This window comes from Chelmon rostratus, chromosome 15, assembly GCF_017976325.1.
Source record: "Chelmon rostratus isolate fCheRos1 chromosome 15, fCheRos1.pri, whole genome shotgun sequence".
Taxonomy (NCBI): Eukaryota; Metazoa; Chordata; class Actinopteri; order Chaetodontiformes; family Chaetodontidae; genus Chelmon; species Chelmon rostratus.
The window spans coordinates 25,861,618-25,884,362 of record NC_055672.1 but is presented as its reverse complement, the minus strand read 5'-3'; the positions used below and the strand labels follow the sequence as shown (position 1 = coordinate 25,884,362).

Genomic DNA, 22,745 nt, shown 5'->3' with positions numbered 1-22,745 from the left:
ATGCTGTGATAATGACACAACACTCTGCCGGTGTATTTGAATACTTATCTATCATCCAATATATGGATGAGAGATAACATACTGTATGAGTGCTGGTATTGATTTCCACTGTAGTACATGTATTAACAGTCACTTTATGTACGTGTCACAATAAGCTAAAACTAATGCAGTGTAATACAACAGCCCTGCAATGAATCCTCCCTTAATAAAGGTTATTATTTTCAGTTTTTTGTTGAAACTTAGAGAAAGAGATTTTGATTCAACTTTATTATCATTTTGGTGAATGACGTTTGTGTTGCTGTTGAGCTGTTGAGCTGCGCATTATACTGACAAATGTTTCTGTTATTTAGCCACCTGTCATTGCTATAAATATAGTGTAGTAAGTATAGTGCCATTCAGTGCAGCCACACCACATAAAGTTGAATCAACACCTCTTTAAATAGTTTCAACAAAAACTGAACATTGTAACCTTCATGAAGGAAGGATTGATTGTGGGGCTGCTGTAGATATATTAGATCCATTGTTAGCATCTCATGGCTGCTTCATATTACTTTAAGGGGTACCCTTAGGAACAAACATGGACGTGTGCAGAGTGAATGGAATCTGGACTTAGGAAAAAGGTGATAGTGGTGAGTTAAGACAGTGAAAGATCTGTCATGAACTGTCATGACCATGACATCCAGGTGTTGGCACATTCACGCCAACAACAAGTCAGGGTCAGAGCACCTTTTCAGAATGAATGACTTGGAATGTTTATGATGGTGTTTTCAGGCAGAATAAAAAAGAAAGCCACGTCCTTATCTTAGATCAATGACTGTTCCACAGATGGAATAGAGTCTCAGCCTTGATCGGAAAATAATTCAAGTCAAGATGTACTATCCTGATAACCCCTCTGTCCTAAATAAAAGCTGCTATTTAAAACCAAAATCATGTGCCCAAGCTGCCGATGTGCTTAGGCAAAAACAAAAGAAAAAAGAAAGAAGTCTGTGATCAGCACTTCTTCTGTTTATTCTCTCCTTGAGGACACCACGAGTAGCCCATCCTCCTCTAGCTAATAAAGCTTATTTGTGCAGAGTGACTCATACTCTATTTCTGTCTCCTCCTGGCATCAGCCTGAATTCTGCTGTTCCAGTGACCATCTGAAAATCAACCTCAGTGTCTGTGAAGCCGCCACCATGTGTTTACTGCTCATCGGTTACACATGGTGACGCTTTGATCTTCAAACCAGTGGGAGCTAGAAAAAAAAAGGAATCAAAGGAAACATGTTTTTTGTTGTTTGAATATGGAAAATATCGCAGATGGAGAGTAAATTCCCTTTTCTTTTTTGAACCCACCATGTGTACCAATTGTAGAGGTTTCAAAATACTCTCACACAGACTGAAGAACACCAGCATTTTCAAAGTGTTCTCTCACCACTCTCCCTTCTTCTCTCTTCTCCAGACTCCAATGAACCAGGCATCCACACGTTCTCACTGTATTTTCACCGTGCACTTATGCAGGAGTGAGCCGGGCTCGGCCACCCTGCACCGCTCCAAGCTCCACCTGGTGGACCTGGCCGGATCGGACAGAGTTAGCAAGACTGGCCTGAATGGGCAGCTGCTCACTGAGGCCAAGTACATCAACCTCTCCCTCCACTACCTGGAGCAGGTATTCACTTCTGAGACATATGTTTTCATTTGAAACAATGTAAAAAAATAAGTTAATATTCAAAATATATTTGTTATAGATACATACAGAACCATAATGGTCCACACTGTTGGAAATAATAATTGCATTTTCTTTCAGACATCTCTGTCTTCATTTACATATCAGCTCTTTTCCCCGCTCTCGTCTTCAGGTGATTATAGCTTTGTCTGAGAAGAACCGGTCTCATATACCATACAGGAACTCCATGTTGACTTCTGTGCTGAGAGACAGCCTTGGGGGCAATTGTATGACTACAATGATTGCCACCATAGCAGTTGACAAGAGGAACCTTGATGTAAGGATGGTCTGCCTAAGGTGACATTCAGACACATTATTCCATTAGATTGCCAAAAAAATGAACAAAACAAGGTGAAATATGGAGTGAAATAATGCTGTTAGCCCTTTGGCCTTTCTAGCTGGCTCTGGCTAGCTCTGTCAGCAGTGAATATACATTTCTCTTCTGAAACCTCATCTGGATTCTCTGGGGATTTAAAATAGAAAAAACAAAATATTCTTACATTTTGAAGACGCTACATACTCAGGAGTTCCACCCATACTCTGCTTCATAGAGAGTAATTCGGAGTAAATGTCTTCCCTCGGGCAGAAAAACAAACATTAAAACATATTCTTAAAACTGTTTCCTTCAGGAGTCCATCTCTACATGCCGCTTTGCTCAGCGAGTGGCTCTTATCAAGAACGAGGCGATACTGAATGAAGAACTGGATCCCGTTCTGGTGAGACAGCCCGGCACTCACAGCACTTCAACAGTCACTACAAATACCATAGCTTAGCCACACAATCACACCACAGAGGCATGACTTAATGTGCTGTTTCATTACGGCCAGACCATCCTCATAGCTTCCAGACCTTAAATTGATCAGGGAATGAGTTGTAGTGAAAATCCAGCTTCTAAATGTAACTAAGTGTAACCCACCATGTGCTTAAGTGTCCTCTTTAGGTTTCCAATACCAAATTAGATTTTCCAGTGTCAGAGTCATTCTGAAAGAGGCAGTTTTCCACCTTGAACACATAGACACGTAACCTGTCCATCTTGTTATTTAGACTGCTCACAGATCCTGTTTTCAGTCTCCCTCTGTCTTGTTTACATGCCTCCAATTCTGTTATGGCATATTTTATCCCAATACCTTACAGCCTCTCAAGAAAGCATCCAGCTGGAGACTGGTGTGTATATATATCTCCACACATTCATGCAGGGAAGCACACATTGCACGCATGGAGCCACAGAGCAATCCTGCGCAGATGTTGGAGATCTGAGGACAAAGTGCAGCATTTTTAAAAAGAGAGTGGCCAGTGTGTTTACTTTCACTATATTTAGTATCTATATAGTATGAATACATTCTTATCACAGTAAGCTAGAGAAGAGGCCAGAGTAGGAGCTGTAGAGCAGAAGAAAGTTTTGGTGATAATAAATCTTTGAATTGTTACACAAACAGTATGTGGTTAAAGAGACCGCTCAACAATACTTCTACATAGTTCCATATCTGCCTTTTGTCACATATTATAAAATGAGAGATTTTAGCCAGGTTAGCCATGACAATGGTTTCTCCCCTTTACTTTCTCCTTTTACAATAGTTGTCACACCTCCCCCTATTGTATTGTGCCAGGAAGCAGAGCTGGTAGTTGTTGTAAAGGCCCCTCTGGGGATATACTGTAGTAATTCATCACAGCTATATCCGCTTCCTCCTCTCCCACCATGACCTGCCTCAGGATCAACTGCTACTGTATTACTGCTGCTGAGACTTGGCTGGCCACTTGCAAACCCTCCAGAGGTATTTTTAAGAGAGTCTGCGGCTGGCCCAGTAATTGTGACAGTGTCTGGCTGCTCCCAATTGGGTCCTGCACAGTTACAGCTCCAGGCAAACGCAAACTCCATGGGCAAACTTCTTGTCTCCGTTTCTGACTTTTTAGTGTGTTTCTCATTTTGTTCGTAGCTCCTGTCTCTCTCTTTCTCCCTTATCTCACTTCCTGGCTCACTGAGAAAAAAAAAAAGTGAAGCCAGCGGTATAGTTTGCAGATTGGAATGATGTTATTTACTGTGGCTTGGGATGACACTCAGACTCCTGTTTTTGGCCTGCCCTGTTTTCAGTCACACTGCCTACTGGACATGCCAACTGTTGCTATTGATTTGAAAACTGGCCTTAGTGGTCCTATACTGTAGCCTACAGGCTACAAAATGCACTGAACAGCAGGAAACCAGCCACACCAGACAAATATTTAACTAGTCTCTCATGGGCAGGGAAAGAATGAGGTGTTGGAAGTGACCTGTAATCATAATGAAGTCAGCCACAGTGATCATACTGTAAGGTTGGCTCTGTGCTCTTCTAAGAGCACTAAGGTCAGTCTTAATCCTCCATTTAGACCAGGCTGATCCTGGTGCGCAGTTGTCAACATTTACTGAATGTTCTGTTACCACCTGGCGCAAGGCCGGCACAAAAAGCGTGGCCACACACAAATACTGTATATCAGTTAAAAAGTCATTTATTTCACTGAAAGTCCTAAACCTACTAAATAACTAGTGAGGTGTTTAAGTAGGATGGTGTGAAATATGGTGTGATGGTCTGTTGGCTGGTGCAGCAAACTTAACAAAGGAAGAAGGCTGTGGTGGACACTTAAGGCCTGGCTGAGAGAGAGTGAGACTCCCTGAAGGCCATCCTTTATGCCTTTTTGGAAGCCCAGCACAGATGGACAGGTGAAAGCAGATGACCCTCCCAGCTCCCCCTACCAGCTGACTTCCATTATCTGCAAAACAAGCGGCAGAGCAAGACACAGTGGCAGGCAGACCAAGAGGCTTCCACCACCTCAGTGTAGCATTTATTTCAAGTGCGTACTCAAGGGAAACTTCAGTACTGTGTGCAGGAGCGCTTAGTTTGAGTTGAGCTGAATTGCCATCCAGCTTCTTTTTGTAAACTGTAAAGTGTTGTTATGCAGCTAAGTGGAGCGTAATAGGAGGCTGGGTGACCCTCCTGAACCCGGACTCTCTCATCACTGAAAGATACACACGCTGTCTTTCTTGAAAAGACAGTTCTGATTAGTGCATACCTGTGAGTCAAACAGAGGCCTGCTTATAGCCCACCAGTGAGACATGTTTGGGACGCAGGTGTGAAAATTCCTGCCAGTGCTTACTCTCCCTGCGCCCCTCATTTGTCTTGTCTTGGTGGCTGGCCTTTGTTCGGACAGGGGTTTGAAAGTATAGTGGTGTGGTGCGCTTTGTCTTAGTCTAAAATGCCTAAATGGCACCATGGAACACAGCCCATGTGTTATCATTTTGTTGTGGGGGATAAAAGACCTTGCCCACATTTTGGTGTAGTAGGAAACTATGACTCCTCTTCCTTTATTATAAGAGGCCCCATAGTAGCAGCATGTTTGTGAGTAGCATACAACATAATACATATGCATTAAAGGTGTATCCTGTGGTTATACTACAGTGCTTACAGCTTACTGTGGGTGGTTTTCTGCACAGGATGGATAGTATGTACTCAAGAGGAAGATGTCTAATTTAAAGTTAGGGCTGTTTGCACAATTCAGTGTAATGTTTCAGATGTAATTGTGTAGCATGTTTGTCAGCAGATAGAAAGTAATATATATAGCAACATAAATACACATTTATTGCTTTTTGCATCACCACAACAATCTGCATTTTCCACTTTTGCACTGATATGGGTTTCCATAGGATATGCTGGCATCATCAGTTACATGAGTCAGTTCTAATTCTGAGTGTATGTAAGCCTGCCACAGTGCTGTGGTACCCGTGTGGGCTCGGCGCTCTGAAATAGACTGCACGATTCCGCTGACCGACAACTGGTGGTCAGCGTTTCAGGATGCAGCTGGGAAAATTACATCAGACCACGGGTTCCAAAAAAGAGATACAGGGAGTGGCTCTGGTGAGGGATGGTCAGCTATGATGCTCACTGTTAAAAAATATGATATGGGTGGATTAGGGATGAAATTTTCTTTTAGCTAGGTGGCACCTACCCCAAACCACACTGCAGGTCTGTTTTTTCTCAAGAGCATCTTGAGTTGATGATGTCTGGCTATATGACTGGTTTTGACTTTCCATTTAAAAGATGTGTTTGTCAGAAGCAGCAGTTCTTTGCTTTGACGAGTCTGACCTTTGACCTTGATTGAGTGCTCACTGAGCTTTGGCTCCCTAACAACTTTGTGTCAGCAGTGTCACTGTGTGACTCTGGCACACACTTGCCACTTTCTGTTGTATTTGCTCCCGCCGCTGAGACAGTTCCAGCCATTCAGTCTGCTTTATTATTTTGTGGTGTGGTCAAATTCAGTGGTGATTGTTAAGTGGGATTTATACTGAAGAGAGAAGTGGGTCATGTGAGAAAAAAAAACAATTGCCACTTGTTTTTTTAGGTGGTTTTAAGTGTTGTCTTGTGCTCTGATTTGCACAGAATTTTTATTACAACTGGTCTGGCTTCCTTTCAGTAACTAGACCATCCATTGATTTTGGTGTTGGCCTATTTTCCCTACCATTAACATATAATTACATGTCTCTGTTTAGATTTAATGTAGAAAAGCTCATTTTCTCCTTGGACTGATTACCCTTTTTCAAGGGATTTGGCAAACAATTGAATGCCCTGTTAACATCTTGTACAACTAGCTGCAGAGATATCGAACTGTTGGTTTTACGATGTTAGTCAGATCGTCTGGGCTGTCTGTTATGAATGTGGCTCCATTTGCTGTATACATAACCATATTCATATAAAATTCAAGTTATGGCACATTGCTAGTGACTGCTCAGCATCAAAATAAGGGCACATGTCAAGTGGGCTAACCTCTTGCTTTTGCTCCTTTTGCTGTGGACCAGGGGATTTAAGATATAATCCCAATCAACAAGTCAGATCAAAGAGTTAAATGTGAAGAGCACTGAGTTGTGTAGAGAACTGAGCGCCTGCCTTCAGAGGTGTTTCACACAAATAATGACATTACCATCAGCAAGTGATACTGCACCTTTGTTCAATTCATCTGCATTACATTTTCAAACAAATAACGTTTGTTGACATCAAACAAATGACATTGCTAAGCTAATTTGAAATGGTTCTATTTCATCAGAGGAGCTATTTTTATAAATGTAATGCCACTTCATCAATGATCTGAACTCACTAATCCTTAAGGTGCTAGGTAGCTAGATGCCAGCTAACCCTAACACAGACTGACAGGAGGCCACTTAGGTCGACCTCTGTGGGCATGGGCCCTTTCAGCAATGGTGAAAGAGGGAACCACATGCTTATTTCCAAAGATTAGAGAGTAGATGTCAACAAGTCCAGGCCCTAAACACATTTGATTTTGGTGGATTCTCCTTTCATGCCTTAAATAGTTTTTTGTCATATATTCTGTTTAATGAAAGTGGCTGTCTCAGCCCCACCTGTGCTCAGCTGGTGGACACATATTAGGGAGCATAGTGCTGTCAGTTTTAATCAGAGAATGACGCTTCCGGCTGTTTATAATAACAAAGTCCTGGTCCTGTTACATTGTCTCTCCTCTCATCATGAGTTTTGACCTTAATAAACACGCCTGCTGTTGCTGTTGCTTGTTTTTTGTTTTGTTTTTTTTTTTGCTATCTAAGTACATATTCAAGAAGTTATGTCCGGACTTGGTGAGATATTTAGCTTTTTTATATATACACTAACCAGACCTGGACAGCGGTTACTAATGGCAACCAGTCCGTTGGCTCAGTGTGCACACTGTGGACAGACAGGAAACAGCAACAAACGTCTCTTACCTAGCTTTGTCCTCAAAATGAAAGATAAGCCGCAACATCGTTTTCAGACAGTTGGCAGCAGTGAAATAGCCTCAGTCTACGTGTGAGTGTGTGTCTTTGAATTGTAAGTGCAAATGTGTGTAGGTGCTTTTTTACATTTTGCCTATGTGCACATACAGTTGACCTAACCCTGCTTTTTGTGTGTGTATTTCAGCTAATAGCACGTTTGAAGAGGGAGATCCAGTGTCTGAAGGAAGAGCTGGCCATGTTGACAGGAGAACAGAGAGAGGACCAGCTCACTGTGGAGGAGATCCAGAAGTATGTCACCTCCTTGTCCATTCTGTACAGTCACTCTCTCTACATGGCCTGCATATTTTGACCTGCGATGCTATCTCGAGATTTACAGATACCAGATGAGGGGACTCAAAGTCCTGAGTTAAAGTGTGTGTGTGTGTGTGTGTGTGCGTGTGCGTGTGCGTGTGTGTGTTCGTGTGTGTGTTCGTGTGTGTGTGTGTGTGTGTGTGTGTGTGTGGGTGGGTGAGATGAGGTGACCTGGGTTCGCCAGTCATCTCAGGACAGTGTAGATGTGTATAGTGCTTGGTTGGCCCCATCAGCCTTCTAGGATGTTTACAGTGCACCTCAGATCCAGGAAAGAGAGCAGACAGTCTTTTTTGGACTCTAATTTGTGTTTGTAATGCTAAATACCTTGAGGAAATATGTGTCATGATTTATAAGTATTTGAGGTTTGTCTAAAGTGCCCACATAACTTAGGCTGTTGGATATGCATCAATGCTAAGTTGAAGCCTCATTCTTTAAGGCTTAACCAGATCGAATGGACTTTCCCAGTGCTGTGTTTCGCCCAGGACTGCTTTATTTCTGTTCTCATACTTAAATGGCAGAGGAACCCAGTCAGCCAGGGCCAGGGTTCAGGACAGAGGTTCCATCGAGGACTTGGCACATTGCCTGTCCAGCGCTGACGTATTTACTGCGTCTTGGACCCTGCAGTCCGTCTTTTTATTATTTCCTCTCTACCCGGGTGATTATCCTCGATTTCCCCCTGTTTGTGGTCAAACTCACACAGAAAACCTTTAATGATGTCTGTTGTGACCACATTCATGGACATGCTGACTTTTTTGTTGCCGTATCCTCTCCGGTTTATGCCTTTCTGAGTGCTTGCCCATATCCTCAGGCATACAGATTCTTGCCTTTCCAAAAGACTTTTCTGCTTCAGTTCTTTGTGAGGTTCAGTATCAATCCTTTCTTATAAAAGCTGAAGCCAATTTCAATTTGTTTTTCTAACTACAATATTTGTTTGGTGCATTTGCTACATAACGTATCACCTGATACCTTGAATCTTTCAATGATCTCACAAAACATTGTACATGGCATTTAAGGGCTTTCTCCAGAATCAAACTTGGTATCACAAAACCAATGATGTCTTGCAGAGCCCTAAAACAAGACAGTTACATTTGTTTAAAGCCCTTCGTCATGTAAACCTAGCATGTCTCTATGCTGAACACGTTACAGCGGAAAATAGCAACCACACGGTGTCGTGCCTACATTGGATCTGTCTGGATGGTTGCCTCCTAGCCTTTTCCAGTGGCCGGGTCCAGAGCTTGAAGAACCAGTGTTTGGACTATCATCCAGTGATAGTTTATCAACAGGCCAGCCCAGTGGAGCTGGAACACAAGTTTAAGTAAATAGTTTTCTTTGAGTGGACCCACATTTTAAACATTAGAAGCACTACTCGAATATAGATCTTAACTGTTTGAGTGCCTGTTGAGCATGTGATAAGTGTGATGGAGAAGGAATGTGGCCATAGTTTGAGCTATGGTCAGTTATTAGAAAGTCTCTGTGTGTGTCTCTGTGTGTTTAGGTTGGAAGAGTTTGTCAAGGCCTTTCTGGATGACCCTGATCCAGATGTGACACTGTCATTGGGACCAGACATGAGAAAAATCCAGTACTGCTTCTTCATGCTGAAGGTAATGTATTTACACTATCAGTCTCTCTTTGTACAGTTCACACATACATATCTCCTTGTAACCCTTCTCTCTGTCATTCACTCATTTCCTATGGTTTGTTCTTCCCTCTCCTTTCCATGACAACATTCGTGTGCCATCACCACACTGTTGTGACAGCACAAGATATTTTCAGTTCAGGTTGCTATGCTAGTTCTCTAAAATTAGTTTTTGAAGTTTTAATTGTGTTAGTCAATGCTTGAGTTTTATCTTCACTGTAAACATGAATGGCTGGAAGACACAGGAACACATTTGATCAGTGACATCATCTGTACACATTTTCCTTCACCCATGAGCTCAGTATGGACCAGCTGACCAGTCACCTCCTCTAAATCACTCTCACTACTGTCCTCTGCTGGGTAATGCCTTGCTTTTGAACTAACTAAAATTTCCTGATGATGAAAAAACTGATTATTTCATTATCTTATCCTAAGGCCTGACTACAGTCTAGCTGGGTATTGTGTGTTAATTTATTCTACAAGCCGTGACTAGAAAGTGAAACTATTTTAAGACCCAGCGATGCCCAGTTTTATCCAGTGCTTTTGATTTTCCCACAACCTGATTTAATTCCAATCGCTTGATGCTTTGCAGTTAGTTACATATATATACATCTAATTAACGGCAAAGTGTAAGGTGACATGCAAACATTAATGCCTATGTTCAAACCAGATCTTCTCAAGATTTTGCATGACAGCTAAAAACAGCCACGACAGACAGTGCCAACATACAACACAATGGTCTGAACTCCTTTTTTCTCTTGTGTATATGAGTTCAGTATTTGTGGTAATGTAAATTAGCGCTGAAAGAATCAGTTTGTCAATCAGCAGAAAATTAACCACAAGCTAATTTTGAATTTACAAAAACAATCATTTAAGTAAATTACCAGGCCAAAATGCCAAATATTTTCTTCTTCGTTGCAGATTCTCAACTATGAGGATTTGCTGCTTGTCTCTGTTGTATATCATTGTAAACTGAACACCTTTTGAAGCACCTGTTGGTCAGAGAAAGCAATCTGTGGGTGTCACCTTGGGCCCTTGGGCTCTTCTTTGGACTTTTCAAAAAGCAATTTAAATGTTGGATGCTAATTAATCAAATTAACGAAAGCACTCATTTATTGATCTTGATTTATTTAGTAATCTTACCTAGTAATCAGTTATGATTGGGTCATATTTTTCATGTATCCATCATTATAAAACACGTGGGGTCCAGACTCAATAGTAAACACTTGTATGTGTTACATCAATGACTAATTTTTGTATTTATCATTAAAGAATTTAACAGTATGTATTTTTCAGGAGCTGATACTCTGAAGAAACCACTTGGAAGGTGTAGTTCAATCAATGTCATATTTGTGTTCCCTGTGCACTTTGTATTTTGGTGGAGTCTGGTCATCATTTTGGTTTTGGCTCTGTACTCAGCCCACTTACAATTTGACATGCAGACATCTGTAGAAAAAGTTTGCATTTGAATGAGTTGTTGTAGTTTGCAGAATGTTGGTAGGAAACACTAATTCTTAAAAGTTTTTGTTTAGGAGAAAGTCAGATCAGTTATAGATTTTATTCATATTTCTAAACAGCAGCTGATGGCCCACTGCTATTAAATGAGCTTAGGGAAAACACTGCTGTGCTCACACTGTTCTTCCGCTCTGGTTTGGTTGGAGCAGCCACCAGAAGCAGTTCCAGATCCTACTTGAATGTCTGTTTATATCTTCTTCAGTTTGTTATGATCCTCACACTCTATCTCCTGTTCAGTTTACATTCCCCTAAGCATCACACCAGTCACACTCCAGCGATTCTGTAGGAATTTGGATTTCTTTCTTTATTCTCAGTGCAAAGTAGCTCTTCTATGCTCAACTCTCTGCTTGTCCTTGGCTAAGGGTGATATTCAAACTCTAGAGTGCATATCTGCACTCTTTTCAGCACTATGAGCTTGGATGTGCTGTGGTGTATGTATGTTGTCACACTGAAAGGTGTGGCATGAAATTGGAAAGTTATTTTACACAACTGAGGAACCTCAGCACAAACTCCAGTACCTTCATTACTGTACTTCCACAAAGCATGACCCCAAAACTGTCTGGGACCAGCCTCAACACTCCTCTGTACCTTTCTCTTCTACTATATAGTGTTGATCTCTATGTGGAAAAAAATACTCCAATCCTTTAACATGTTTCACACCTGGCTGTAAACCTAGAGTAGCTCTGAAATTTATGAATTATATTGCAAACAGGGAAACAAGAGGAATAGTATTAATGTTTAGAAAAAGTAGCCCTTCTCTTTTTTACTTACATTTTAAGTCAGCAGTCTTTCTTCTGCGGTTTGTGTCACAGATAATGATCATGGACAAGGATGGACAAAGAGGAAATAGGCGCAGTGATGGGCCAGAGTCACCAGCAGCAGCAGTGAGTGAAGAAGTAATTCAAGACAGCCACCACAGTGCAGCAGAGGTGACCAAATTAAAGAAGATGCTAAGGGAACGTGATGATGAGATCAGTATCCTTTGGCATTTCTGAGATTTTGTTGGCTAAAATGATGACTCTCACAAGCAGACTTTAAAAGTATAGCTAGCTAATCTGAGCTAATGCTGATATTTAAACTTTATGGGTCAGCTGAGAAGTCCATCTCCAGCTGATGTTTTATGTGACACATTTTAAAACGAGAATTCTGAAAAATGGACTTAAATGTGGACTTGATGGCACGATATTATGCACAAAGCATAGTTATGTAGAAACCTGATAACATGCCCATTGCCTGTGGACTTAATGCTTGGTAATGCAGGCAGTAAGCTAGTTAGACAGACACGTAAAATTTGCAGCTTACACTAGAGCAAATGAAGACAAAATGTAATCCATTCTTCAAGTTTGCTGTTGTGTTTTAGGTGCCTACTTAATTGATCAGTTGCTGTTCAGAGGTGTAGGTGATTCACATTATTTAAAACCTTTATATGCCAGCATTATGTTTTCAGGTTGTGCGTCCCTCATGGTCATTGTGACCTCACATCCGTCCCATTTTCGTGCGCGATATCTCATGACTGCCAAGTTTGGCACAAATGTCTCATAGGATAAAATTAAGTGACGACACACGACAAAGTTCAACTTCACTGGAGAACTGCAGAGATCCTCGGATTGATTCCCTGTAGAAATACCTTAGGCTTGTTTGTGCAAATTTAAGACTGCAAAGATTCTTCACTTATGACTCTGATAGGTTGGTCAGAGTGCTTACACAGGTGGAAGTGAAGGAGATAGCGTCAAATTGAAAAGGCACAGGTTAAAAGGGGCAAATGACAAGATCGTGTATCAAAAGGGAAGCCCACTGCTGCCTTTAGCAAAAAGTGGAGTTAGCAGAGACAATGACTATAGTGCATATAGGGAATCTGAATTTCTAATTGATAGAAAAAGGGGAAGAATTCCCAAAAATAAAATGAGTACGGCAGGTTTCAACTTGGCTTTAAATTTATGTCTGCATCTAACCTCACAGTTTAATCACACTTAGTGTTGATAGTAAAATCTTTATTAGCAGAAAGGTATTTATCCAAAAGTAAATCTGCCTGTGTTATTGCGTGGTTGGATGACAGAGCTCTTACAAACATAAATTATGGAAGTTAGAAGTCTTGCAATCATCACCAGTGCATGTGTATGTTCAGTATGTTTATCTAATGACTGCAGTTATTCATAATTACTATTATTCACAATTATGTTATTTGTGTTTTAATATGATATTTTTAATGGCTTTATGAGATTATTCTTCCCTCAACTGATCTTGCAGCTTGTCATTATATCACAGCTCATTGGTTGGAAAATTGAGATGTCTGCTTGATTATTTAGCCACAAAAAAGCCAGATCTCCAAAATAAATAGAATATCATTGTGCAGATATTTCACTGTAGTATTTCTTGGACAAAGTTTTGTAATGTGAAATCCTCCACTCGTTGTAGATTTTCTCTCTCAAAACGGTAATGGAATATAAATGGAAATGCCAAAATTGGCACTGTGTGTTTAAAAGCACATATTTCGGCCAGTAATGCACATGCTTTCCTGACCATATTGTCTGTATTTTTTTTGCTTGTGAAGTTTGTATATAGAGTTTCAGTAGCCTAAACTGTCAATCCCTTATTCAGGGTGGTCTGTCTGCAGCATGTAATATTGTAATTTGGTTTGACAACACTGTATGGGTGACATAATTTCCAGCCAGAGCCCTAAATCTACATTCAGACCATTTCTACAACTTAAACATGCATCTGCTAGTTAATCACCATGCTCTCCATGTCTATAAAGCTACTCCTTCCACTGGGTCTGATAAAACCATCACTGAGAGCTAGTGTAGTTTTAGGCCTGTGTCAAATGTCCTAACCCTAACCCTTCTGTAGTTAGTAAATCAACCTCATCCTGTTTTTTTTAACTGTTAAGTCATTTAGTCAATTAAAAATGTTGACATTTCAGTTCATCTTGTCAAGCCAAAGCCAGATTTTTTTTTGTCATTTTAGTCAAACTTATTTCACAAAAGATTTTATCTTATCATTATCTTATCATTCTGGTTCAACGAAGAACGAATACATTAGATTCATTCTGATGCCAAATCAAAACAATGCCAAAATACCTTCTTTAAGTAATAGGGCAATGCATAGTGTGTGTGTGGCGATTGAGTGGTTGAGCAAGAGAGAGAGAGCAGCATAGGAGTTGCAGTAAATGTGAGTGGAGCTGGGCAGAAAGGTTAGCAGTAAGTTGTCAGTTTAGCAGTAAATGCACAGTGCAGGCTACAGTCTGTCAGTAAATAAAGGCTGCAGATCAAAGTGAAGTTCCAGAGTGTTGTTTCCCAGCTGCTTAAAAAAATGATAGGGGTTAGTCCCCAATCAAGTATCAACTTTGGCCCAGGAGGAAAACAAATACATCCCTTGTGCTTCTCAAATACAGTCTGGATGATGAACAGGAAAAGGCTTACAATGGCGATCATGAAGGAACTCTCTTGCCCATGCTAGATGCTCACCTGGCCAAGAAGTTAAGATGAAATGGCAGCTGCAGCCAAAGCACTGCAGCCCTCTCCAATCTGAGTCAAAGTCAAAAATGGACTGTGTGAGTGAAAGAAATGAAAGATATTAACATTTTAACCCGTGTTTGTGAAACGAGGAAGGAGTGACTGAAAAACCATGAGTTCACTCAGCATAGTCGATAAAGCACAAACCCTTTGTTGTTGCTAATGGGGACAGTTGCTGCTTTCAAGACGACACGGCCAACACACAAAATAAAGACCTGTGCTCCCATGTCTATAATCACCAAACTCATGCCCAGCAATTAAATCTGCCCAACAGAGCTATGCCATCCGCTGCTACTATTACAACACCCCATGCAAACCTCTTGGGGGAATTTCATCCAGAGCACAGTGATGAGGCTCTCGAAGGCCACCCATTTCTTACCCAAGCACAAGCGCGCCTTGAACACTGCATTGTGCTGTTCAGAGAGGAAGTGATGTATTTCCACTCTTAAAGCAAACCAAAGGCATGTGCACTGAGAGTGGCCCTGTGGTTCTTGAGGCTGGACAGGTGTATCTGGTATGAGGCAACACCCATTTCCGGTAACCAGTTAAAGGGAAGATGATGCTGAGCCTCAACAAAGAGTGCTGTTTGCCCAAATCCCAATGCCAGCTCAACCCCTTAAAACTGCGCCCCCTTCATATTTAAGATGCATACCCGTTGCCTGCATCCAAAACACACTGGATCCCCATCTACACTGCCAAATGGTTTAGCACGCTGGACCCTGCCTCCAGCTACTGGCAAGTTGAACTAACCCCTAGAGCATGCAAAGCAGTGGTCTGCACTAGAAATTGACTGTTCCAATGGAATGTCATGCCGTGCGGACTGTGTGATGCTACAGCAACATTCCTGTGACTGTTGGACTCCGTCTTGGCAAGCATGCAGTGGTAGTCCTGTCTGGTCTTCCTGGATGATATGATTGTGCTGGGCAGGGATGTGTCAGAAATGCCGCAGTGGCTGGACCAGGTGCACAACCAACTCCACCGGGCCAACCTGAAACTGAAACCTATTCTGCCTCCAGGTAGCCTACCTGAGCCACAGAAAATAGTATGGCCACAAATCCCAGCAAAGTCCAGAAGGTGCAAAAACAACATTGCTTCAGGAGGTCTGAGGATGCTTCGGTCTTGCAATTATTGACGATTGTAAGAGACTTGGCTTCTATAACCGAGTCCCTCCATGCCCTGACAAGGAAATGTCAGGAATGCCAGGTAGCCTTCAATGTCCTCAAACATCTGCTCACCACTGTACCAGTCCTGGGCTACCCACTCAAGCAAGGTGACATGATACTGGAGGCCGACACAAGCAACATTGCATGAGCACTGTCGTCTCATAAATTCAGCAGGGCAGGGAGCGCATTCTAGCCTACTGCACCCCATGGCAAGAACTGCTAGCCATGGTGGAATTCACATTACATTGCTGGCAGTACCTCCTGGGGCAGCCCTTCATTGGCAACACTGACCGCAGCAACCTTTGGTGGTTAACAAAGGGGACAGCTGAATGGCTCGAGAGACTCAGCAAGTACAACTTGCCGATCCTCCATCGCCCTGCTCAGCAGAATGCAATTCACTAGGTTGTGCAAGCTGGACTCTGACATCAACCATATGATGCTGGGTCCAGTGGGGCTAGAGGGACTCATGGCTGTGAGTCTCGTGTGGGTAGACAAAGCTTTTGCTGCAAAAGCCCCCTTAACTTAAAGCCCGCCTGACTGAGACCAACAAAGCTGACCTGTTTTGTGGCTGGTCTCTAGAGGAGTTTGCCTTTGATAATGGTCATCAGTAACGATGTTCAGAGGGAGAGAGACAGAGACAGAGAACACGCAGAAAAAAATACTGCCCTTCACCTGATACTTGGGATATCAGTTTTTCCTGAGAACTTCCCATGTCGCACAGAAAAAATAGGAGAGACTCAGAATCTCTCAAACTGCTGCAGCACAGCTCACACTGGCTGTGTGACTGCTCTAACCTGTTTACATGAGCACCGAAATGAAAAGCAAGAGCTTCCACGACACACATCTGAAGCTAGCAGTCTGGAGGAGTCCTTCAGAATAGAGACAGGAGCGGGTAGACACACAGTGGTAAGATGTTACTCTGTAACAGCAAGTCACTATTCAGATCAATATCACAAATACAGCCAAACTGATTGATTTAATTCCCCTGGAAGCAGTAATGCTACTTATTGTATTTGCTTGCTTTGTACACTTACCTTTAGGAACCTTAGACAACAAGCAGCTGCAAACTACCTGCTTTTTAGTAAATACTTTCAGTCTAGTTCTACCAACATTTTTAAGATTTCAGATTTCAGTTTTTAATCGTATTAAAGTTTGCATTTACCACATAATGTTTTTAGTATACTCCATATCGGAACATGGGGGTAAATGTTGTGTAATGGCAGTGATCCAGGGAAATAAAGCTATATTTTAACATAGAAAAAGACAACTATCAGATTATTCCTTTTGGAATAATCTGATAGTTGTCCTTTTATTTTCTTTTGGCTCCCATGTGCTGTTAAATGTATCCAAGGCAGATTTGCCTAATACTGAGTCATAATTGCAACAGTGATGAGGACATCTACCACATGTATTGCCACAAGATTTGGCACAGACATTTGCTCTACCCACACAATGCATCCTAATGACTTTGGTTATTCTACCCTGATATTTCAATGCATTGATGCCTTTAACCTCTTTGGAATCTTGCAGTTTGAAAGTTGTGTTACCTCTATATCCTCTATTTACTCTACCTCTGAGTCTGATGAAACAGGTATTCAACAAGCTAGTTCTTGAATATGCAAATATATCACCCAGTTTTACATAATGTACATAATTGGGAGGGTTTTAATGTTTGCTGATTCCTGTGAATTAATTGTGACTTTGTGACCTGTGTAGCTCACACTGGGTTTTGTGCTGAATTTCAATTTGTCAAACATGGATGCAGAGTTTAGGTTCGCTGCCAGCTGCAAACTGTATTTGCACATATGCAAATTAGTACTGATTGAATGATGTTACCTAAACTGGTCTGTTTGCAGATTGGAAATGTTTGCTTGGTCTTTAAAGTTTTAATTTAACTGATTGTAGCTTAATTTTATCTGAATGATTTGAAGTAGTGTAGGGCTCAGTCTTGGGTAATACAGAATAACTAACCACTTATGGCTCTGTTGATGACAGGTGTTGACATTAGCATGGGCATTTTTCAGATCTCTGTGTGCACTGTACAATGTCTGACCCGAGTAACTGACTCCAAACTCCAATTATTGTCATTGTCATATCAGAAACAATATAGTGCTTACAAATTTGAGTTTTGGGCTTCGATTAACACTCATTCTTCAGTTTTCATTCAGTCCATGTAAAGCCCACTGCTGGTGCTCACCAGAGATCTCTGATTACGGATCTCATATCCTTGTCAATGACTGGGATCAAGGACTACTTAAAGCTTTGTAGTGTTTTGTGCATCTTTGAAGATGTAAAGAAATAAAAATAATAATAATAATAAATTCATTTAGAAGTCACCTTATAAATACCATGAACTTGTTTATTGTCACTGCACAGATTTGTTGTATGTGCTTCATCATGCTGTAGTTTTTGACATAAAAAAAACAGAATAACAATATTTTTAATGTTGATTTTTGTCAAACGTTATCTAAATTAATAATATAATGTTTTAATTGTCCTTTGCACTCCAAAATACTATTTTGTTGGGCAGAGTTAGTGACATTGATTTTTGAATTTTATTTGTAGCCCTATCAAAAATGAACTACAAGTTGTGCAGTTAGTCCTGAGGACAGGTCTTGTGGTCATTAAAATTGTAAGAGTTCATCCAATTGAGAAGGTGAATGTGCTCAGCCAGACTGTGATTATGAGATATCCATGTAGGCATCTTGACCTGAGAGTCACACTAAAGAAAAGATCACAAGGACCAGATCAATTTAAATTTTCCCCTTTTTACTAGAGGGCACTAAATAAACAGCTGGTGGATTTGCTATTTGTAGCTTCACCCCAATATTGCCTTCTTTGAAGACTCTGCTCAAACCGTCTTCTAATTATAACTAACAAAATATCTCCCTTACATTTTTTTATGACTTATACTGTAATGTACATGAAATTGGAGAAATTTGTGACATTGAGATTGGCATTGCACCTTTGCCAGTTGTGGTAATTTTAACGGCATTTGCTTTATTTCCTGTGATGTCTGCTTTATTGGACAGCATAATAGAGAGAGACAAGAAAGATGAGAGGGAGAGATTGAATACACATCATGAGCTCTGTTTGACCACATTCTGAGTGCATGGCATGTGTGGCAGCCCACAGATCTAACGTGCAACCCCCATAAGAAATTTTCATCATATACCATACTTTTATGGTAGTGCTCAGCATAAATGATGATAACAGATGCCAGAGATTCAGTGCTGGAAAAAATGGTGAACAACAGTCTGAAGTAATGGCTTGTATGAAACAATGACATAAGACCTGCAGTCATATATCTCTGTAAAACTTGGCCTCGATAGATCATTTGGAATGGTGTTGGGTTTAGATTTTGGCAGTTTTGAGAATACTGCATGGTTGGTTTCATTGGAAACTGTATGCTATTGTTCCCATGGACGTCCCCTTTGTATTGGCTGACAGGATTATAAATTCTTGTCTCCAGCTCCTACATCCATTCATCATCCAAAATAATGACATTTTTTCTTACATCCCAAATTATCTGATGACCACCACCGTTTCAGTCTGGCCACAACTAGATGTCTGCTAATCTCATGAAAGGACCATGTTTAAAGAACTGGCTAATATGTTGCCTCTAAATTATGGGTTGTGACTGGGTCATCAAACATGTTCTTTTATAGTGGAAAAACAGACACATAGGTCAGAAGCTGAATGAGGATTTTGTGAGACTGTAATGTTGTATTCATGTAGATAATGTATAGAAAGATCAAAAGTAAAGATTAGACAGGCTTAGTTGTCCTAACTTTAGCTAAGATTTTGCCCCTTTAGCTGCTAACCTGTGACAAGCTTTGATTTCTTGCTCACAGTTGACGTCTTAAAAGCAATCTTGACAACTTTCTGTGCAATGTCTTGATCATGTTTTTTGTTATACAGATTTCTCATGCAAAGTTCACACAAGGGCTGCACGGTGGCTCGGTGGTTAGCAGCGTCGCCTCACAGCTAGAAGGTCCCTGGTTCGATCCTGCCAGGGGTCTTTCTGTGTGGAGTTTGCATGTTCTCCCTGTGCAGCGTGGGTTTTCACCAGGTTCTCCGGCTTCCTCCCACAGTCCAAAAACATGCTGAGGTTATTGATATCTCTAAATTGTCCGTAGGTGTGAATGAGTGGTGTGCGTGGTTGTTTGTCTGTATATGTAGGGTGTCCCCTGCCTTCGCCCGAGAGACGGCTGGAATAGGCTCCAGCCCCCCCGTGACCCTGGAAAGGATTCAGCGGTGTATAGATAATGGATGGATGGAAGTTCACACAATTACAGTTTCCCCTCTGGCAGCAAAAAGTGCCTCTGCTAGCACCACCCTCTCCTTTCTCATGAGCAGTGAAACCAGCAGTGTGCTTCCGTTATACAGTAAAAGTGCAAACAGGCGTCAATTTGATAATCAAATTTGAAAGCGCTGAATGAATCTGTCCTCTGCTGTGTCATTAATGTGTGCATTAATGATAAAAGATATGTGAGGCCAGCTGAAAACAGTTTGAGCCAGAGGCAGCTGATCAAATACAGAATAGTATTGTGGAGTTGGAAGCAAAGTACAAAAGAAACAATTATAGTGCATTGTCCTCACGCATAGAGACATTGCATATGAAGTGAAATGTGTCATGGCGATAAAAGTGTGAACAGGATCTAAGCCTCTTCAAGCGACTCAATTCTCTCTGTCACTTTTACACAAGCTCACCAAGACTTACTGACACATCTACACTTGGACTTGAGTAGACAAACAGGCATGCAACCCCATCAGTGGGAGAAGGGTTTGTGGAATCTTGTCCGTCAGTCTCTGCAGCCTGCCTGGCTCCTCTACTCTCCACTGATTCATCCCAGACCATGATATCTTCCTAAGCCTGCAAGGTCAGACGCTGAGCACATGTCAGAACCCATTACTGAAAGCCCACAATGAAGCCTACTGCTTTTAGGAAATCACAATGGATGCTACACTTTTACTGTAGATTGTCACTTTGGGGCTAACTTTCATGACAATTCAATCCATAATTAAATCGGATTTGAATATTTGGAAGAACTGACTTGATGTCCTTCTGAAAGTGTCTTCATTGTTATTTTGTACTCTTGCTCTGTGATATGCATGCACAATTGAGTGAAAAGTCTATTTTCCAACCACTACTTCTTCCAACGTATAGACAAGTAGAGTCCTTGACTCAGTGCCTACAGGTATCCTACTTCAGATGTTGAAGAAGGAGAAAAAAAGGGCCCAGGATGCTGCTGCTCAGCTTGCTAACATCACCAACTGCCAGAGCCTGACCTCCCAGAGTGCCTCGAGGTTGTCCACACTGCCAGTGTTGAGGGATGGAGGCACAGACATTATCTCTGAAGACCACAGAGGACGAGCTATACAGTACATGAATAAAGGTACTTTAAAAGGTTTTTTCTTGTCTTTACAAAGGAATGGTAAAAACAACATTTCAAACATTTAAAATAACATTTTAAAACTTCCATATGTGTCGCTCACTTAGCAATTTGAAATGGTGTCCACATTTATCGATATAGTTATCCCTGTATCTTCCTGCTCTTTTTCAATAGAAAGTAGTTCTAATGAAAGCTGTCCTTGTACTATCCTGTATGAGGAAACAGGCTGGTAGTGTGATGGATCTTTCTCCTATAGTATTTCAACTTATGACGAAATACACTTTTCGTGACTGTAATGCTTGAAAGGGTGCCAGTATACCACAGTTTGAACTATCCAGAGTAACTGGGATACATATGTTGCTGTTGATTTTTTTTTTTTTATGTCTTTTTTCCTGCTGTAAGCTCCACAAACATCATTGCACATGCTGTTATTGTATTGGGGTGGTGGCAGAATTCTCAGGGACAGGTATCTCAAACCTTGGCACCTGAAAAAGAAACAGTCAGCATGGTTAGATACTGTTTTTCATTTCATGTTCCATGTTATCATGCTTATTGTTGTTGCTGTTGCATGAAGGCTGTAGGCTTGAAGTCTACCAGGGACAACTATGGCTCTTTATGTGGAGATAGCATGTTCTTTCTGTGTTGATTTGGGTTCCGCACTCAAAAAAAACATGCATTTTAGGTATAAACTAATAATATAAATACTGCAATTGAGTTATCAATGCCTTGGCACTGCACTGTGGCTGCTCACTGCTGCTAAATAGTAATAATGGGTCAAAAGTATCCCATGGTGGCCAGGAGAGCACACAGTTTAAATGAAACAGACTTTTATATATGTTGACTCTCTCTCAATTGGAATGTGGGCAGCTCTTTGTGGTCATGCTCATTTTCAGTGTGCCTGTTGAGGTTGCCTGTGGGGCATGACAAATCCTTAATTTCTGGATTATGGTGAAGAGTCATAACATTCCAGAGCTCCCTACGTTGTCTTATATCTAAACAATGTCATGAGCGGGATTGCATGCATTTAGGAACATTAGGAGCCACTCAAGTGGCCCGGTGTAATCCTGTCAGCAGAGCAACATTAGACAGTACGGTATATTAAACCTGTAATTTGTTGCTGATGAGAAGCTGATACATTTAAAAGCTACAGTGGTATGCAAAACTTTGGGCGCCCCTGGTCAAAATGTCTGTTACTGTGGCTAGGTTAGTGAGTGATAGATGTCCTGATTTCCAGAAGTCTCCAAAAAGATTTCTTCTTTCATAAGATAACTTCTTGTTTTCCATCTCTTACACAGCCAATGCCTGAAGCAAAGGTTTGGGCACCCTACATGGCAGTAATTAGCAACACTTGTTTTTTACCAAATATTATAGCTCGTAAATGTTTTTTGTCAGAGCAAAGAGCCTTTAAATCCTTGTTTTCGCCCATTTTTCTTTTCAAAAGGCCTCTAGTTCTGTGAGATTCTTGCTGTATGATGATATATGCAAGACCAGCTCACACAGGTCACAAGAACCAAGTTGAAATCAATCTGCTGCCAACAGATGAAATTGAGGTAAAAATGCTGTTTTGCATGCTCTTTTGAGGTCTAGCCACAGACATTTGATTATTTTTGCATGTTAATTACATTTAAGTTAAATAATACACACACACACACATATATATATATAAAATTATATCTCCATGTATTTGGCGATGGTGCGTACCTTCAAAAGGTTTAGATCATA

At 41.1% G+C, this 22,745-nt stretch overlaps 1 protein-coding gene across 1 annotated transcript in view; it reads left to right on the top strand.

The window, feature by feature from the left end:
• The window catches only part of kif6 (kinesin family member 6), a 55,894-nt gene that overhangs the window by 11,626 nt on the left and 21,523 nt on the right, over nucleotides 1-22,745 (top strand). Inside the window, exons 7-13 of the mRNA XM_041953162.1 lie at nucleotides 1,441-1,647; nucleotides 1,838-1,981; nucleotides 2,334-2,420; nucleotides 7,635-7,738; nucleotides 9,297-9,402; nucleotides 11,765-11,927; nucleotides 20,829-21,026. Coding sequence (XP_041809096.1) covers nucleotides 1,441-1,647; nucleotides 1,838-1,981; nucleotides 2,334-2,420; nucleotides 7,635-7,738; nucleotides 9,297-9,402; nucleotides 11,765-11,927; nucleotides 20,829-21,026 — 1,009 coding nt within the window. The remainder of the gene's footprint in view (nucleotides 1-1,440; nucleotides 1,648-1,837; nucleotides 1,982-2,333; nucleotides 2,421-7,634; nucleotides 7,739-9,296; nucleotides 9,403-11,764; nucleotides 11,928-20,828; nucleotides 21,027-22,745) is intronic.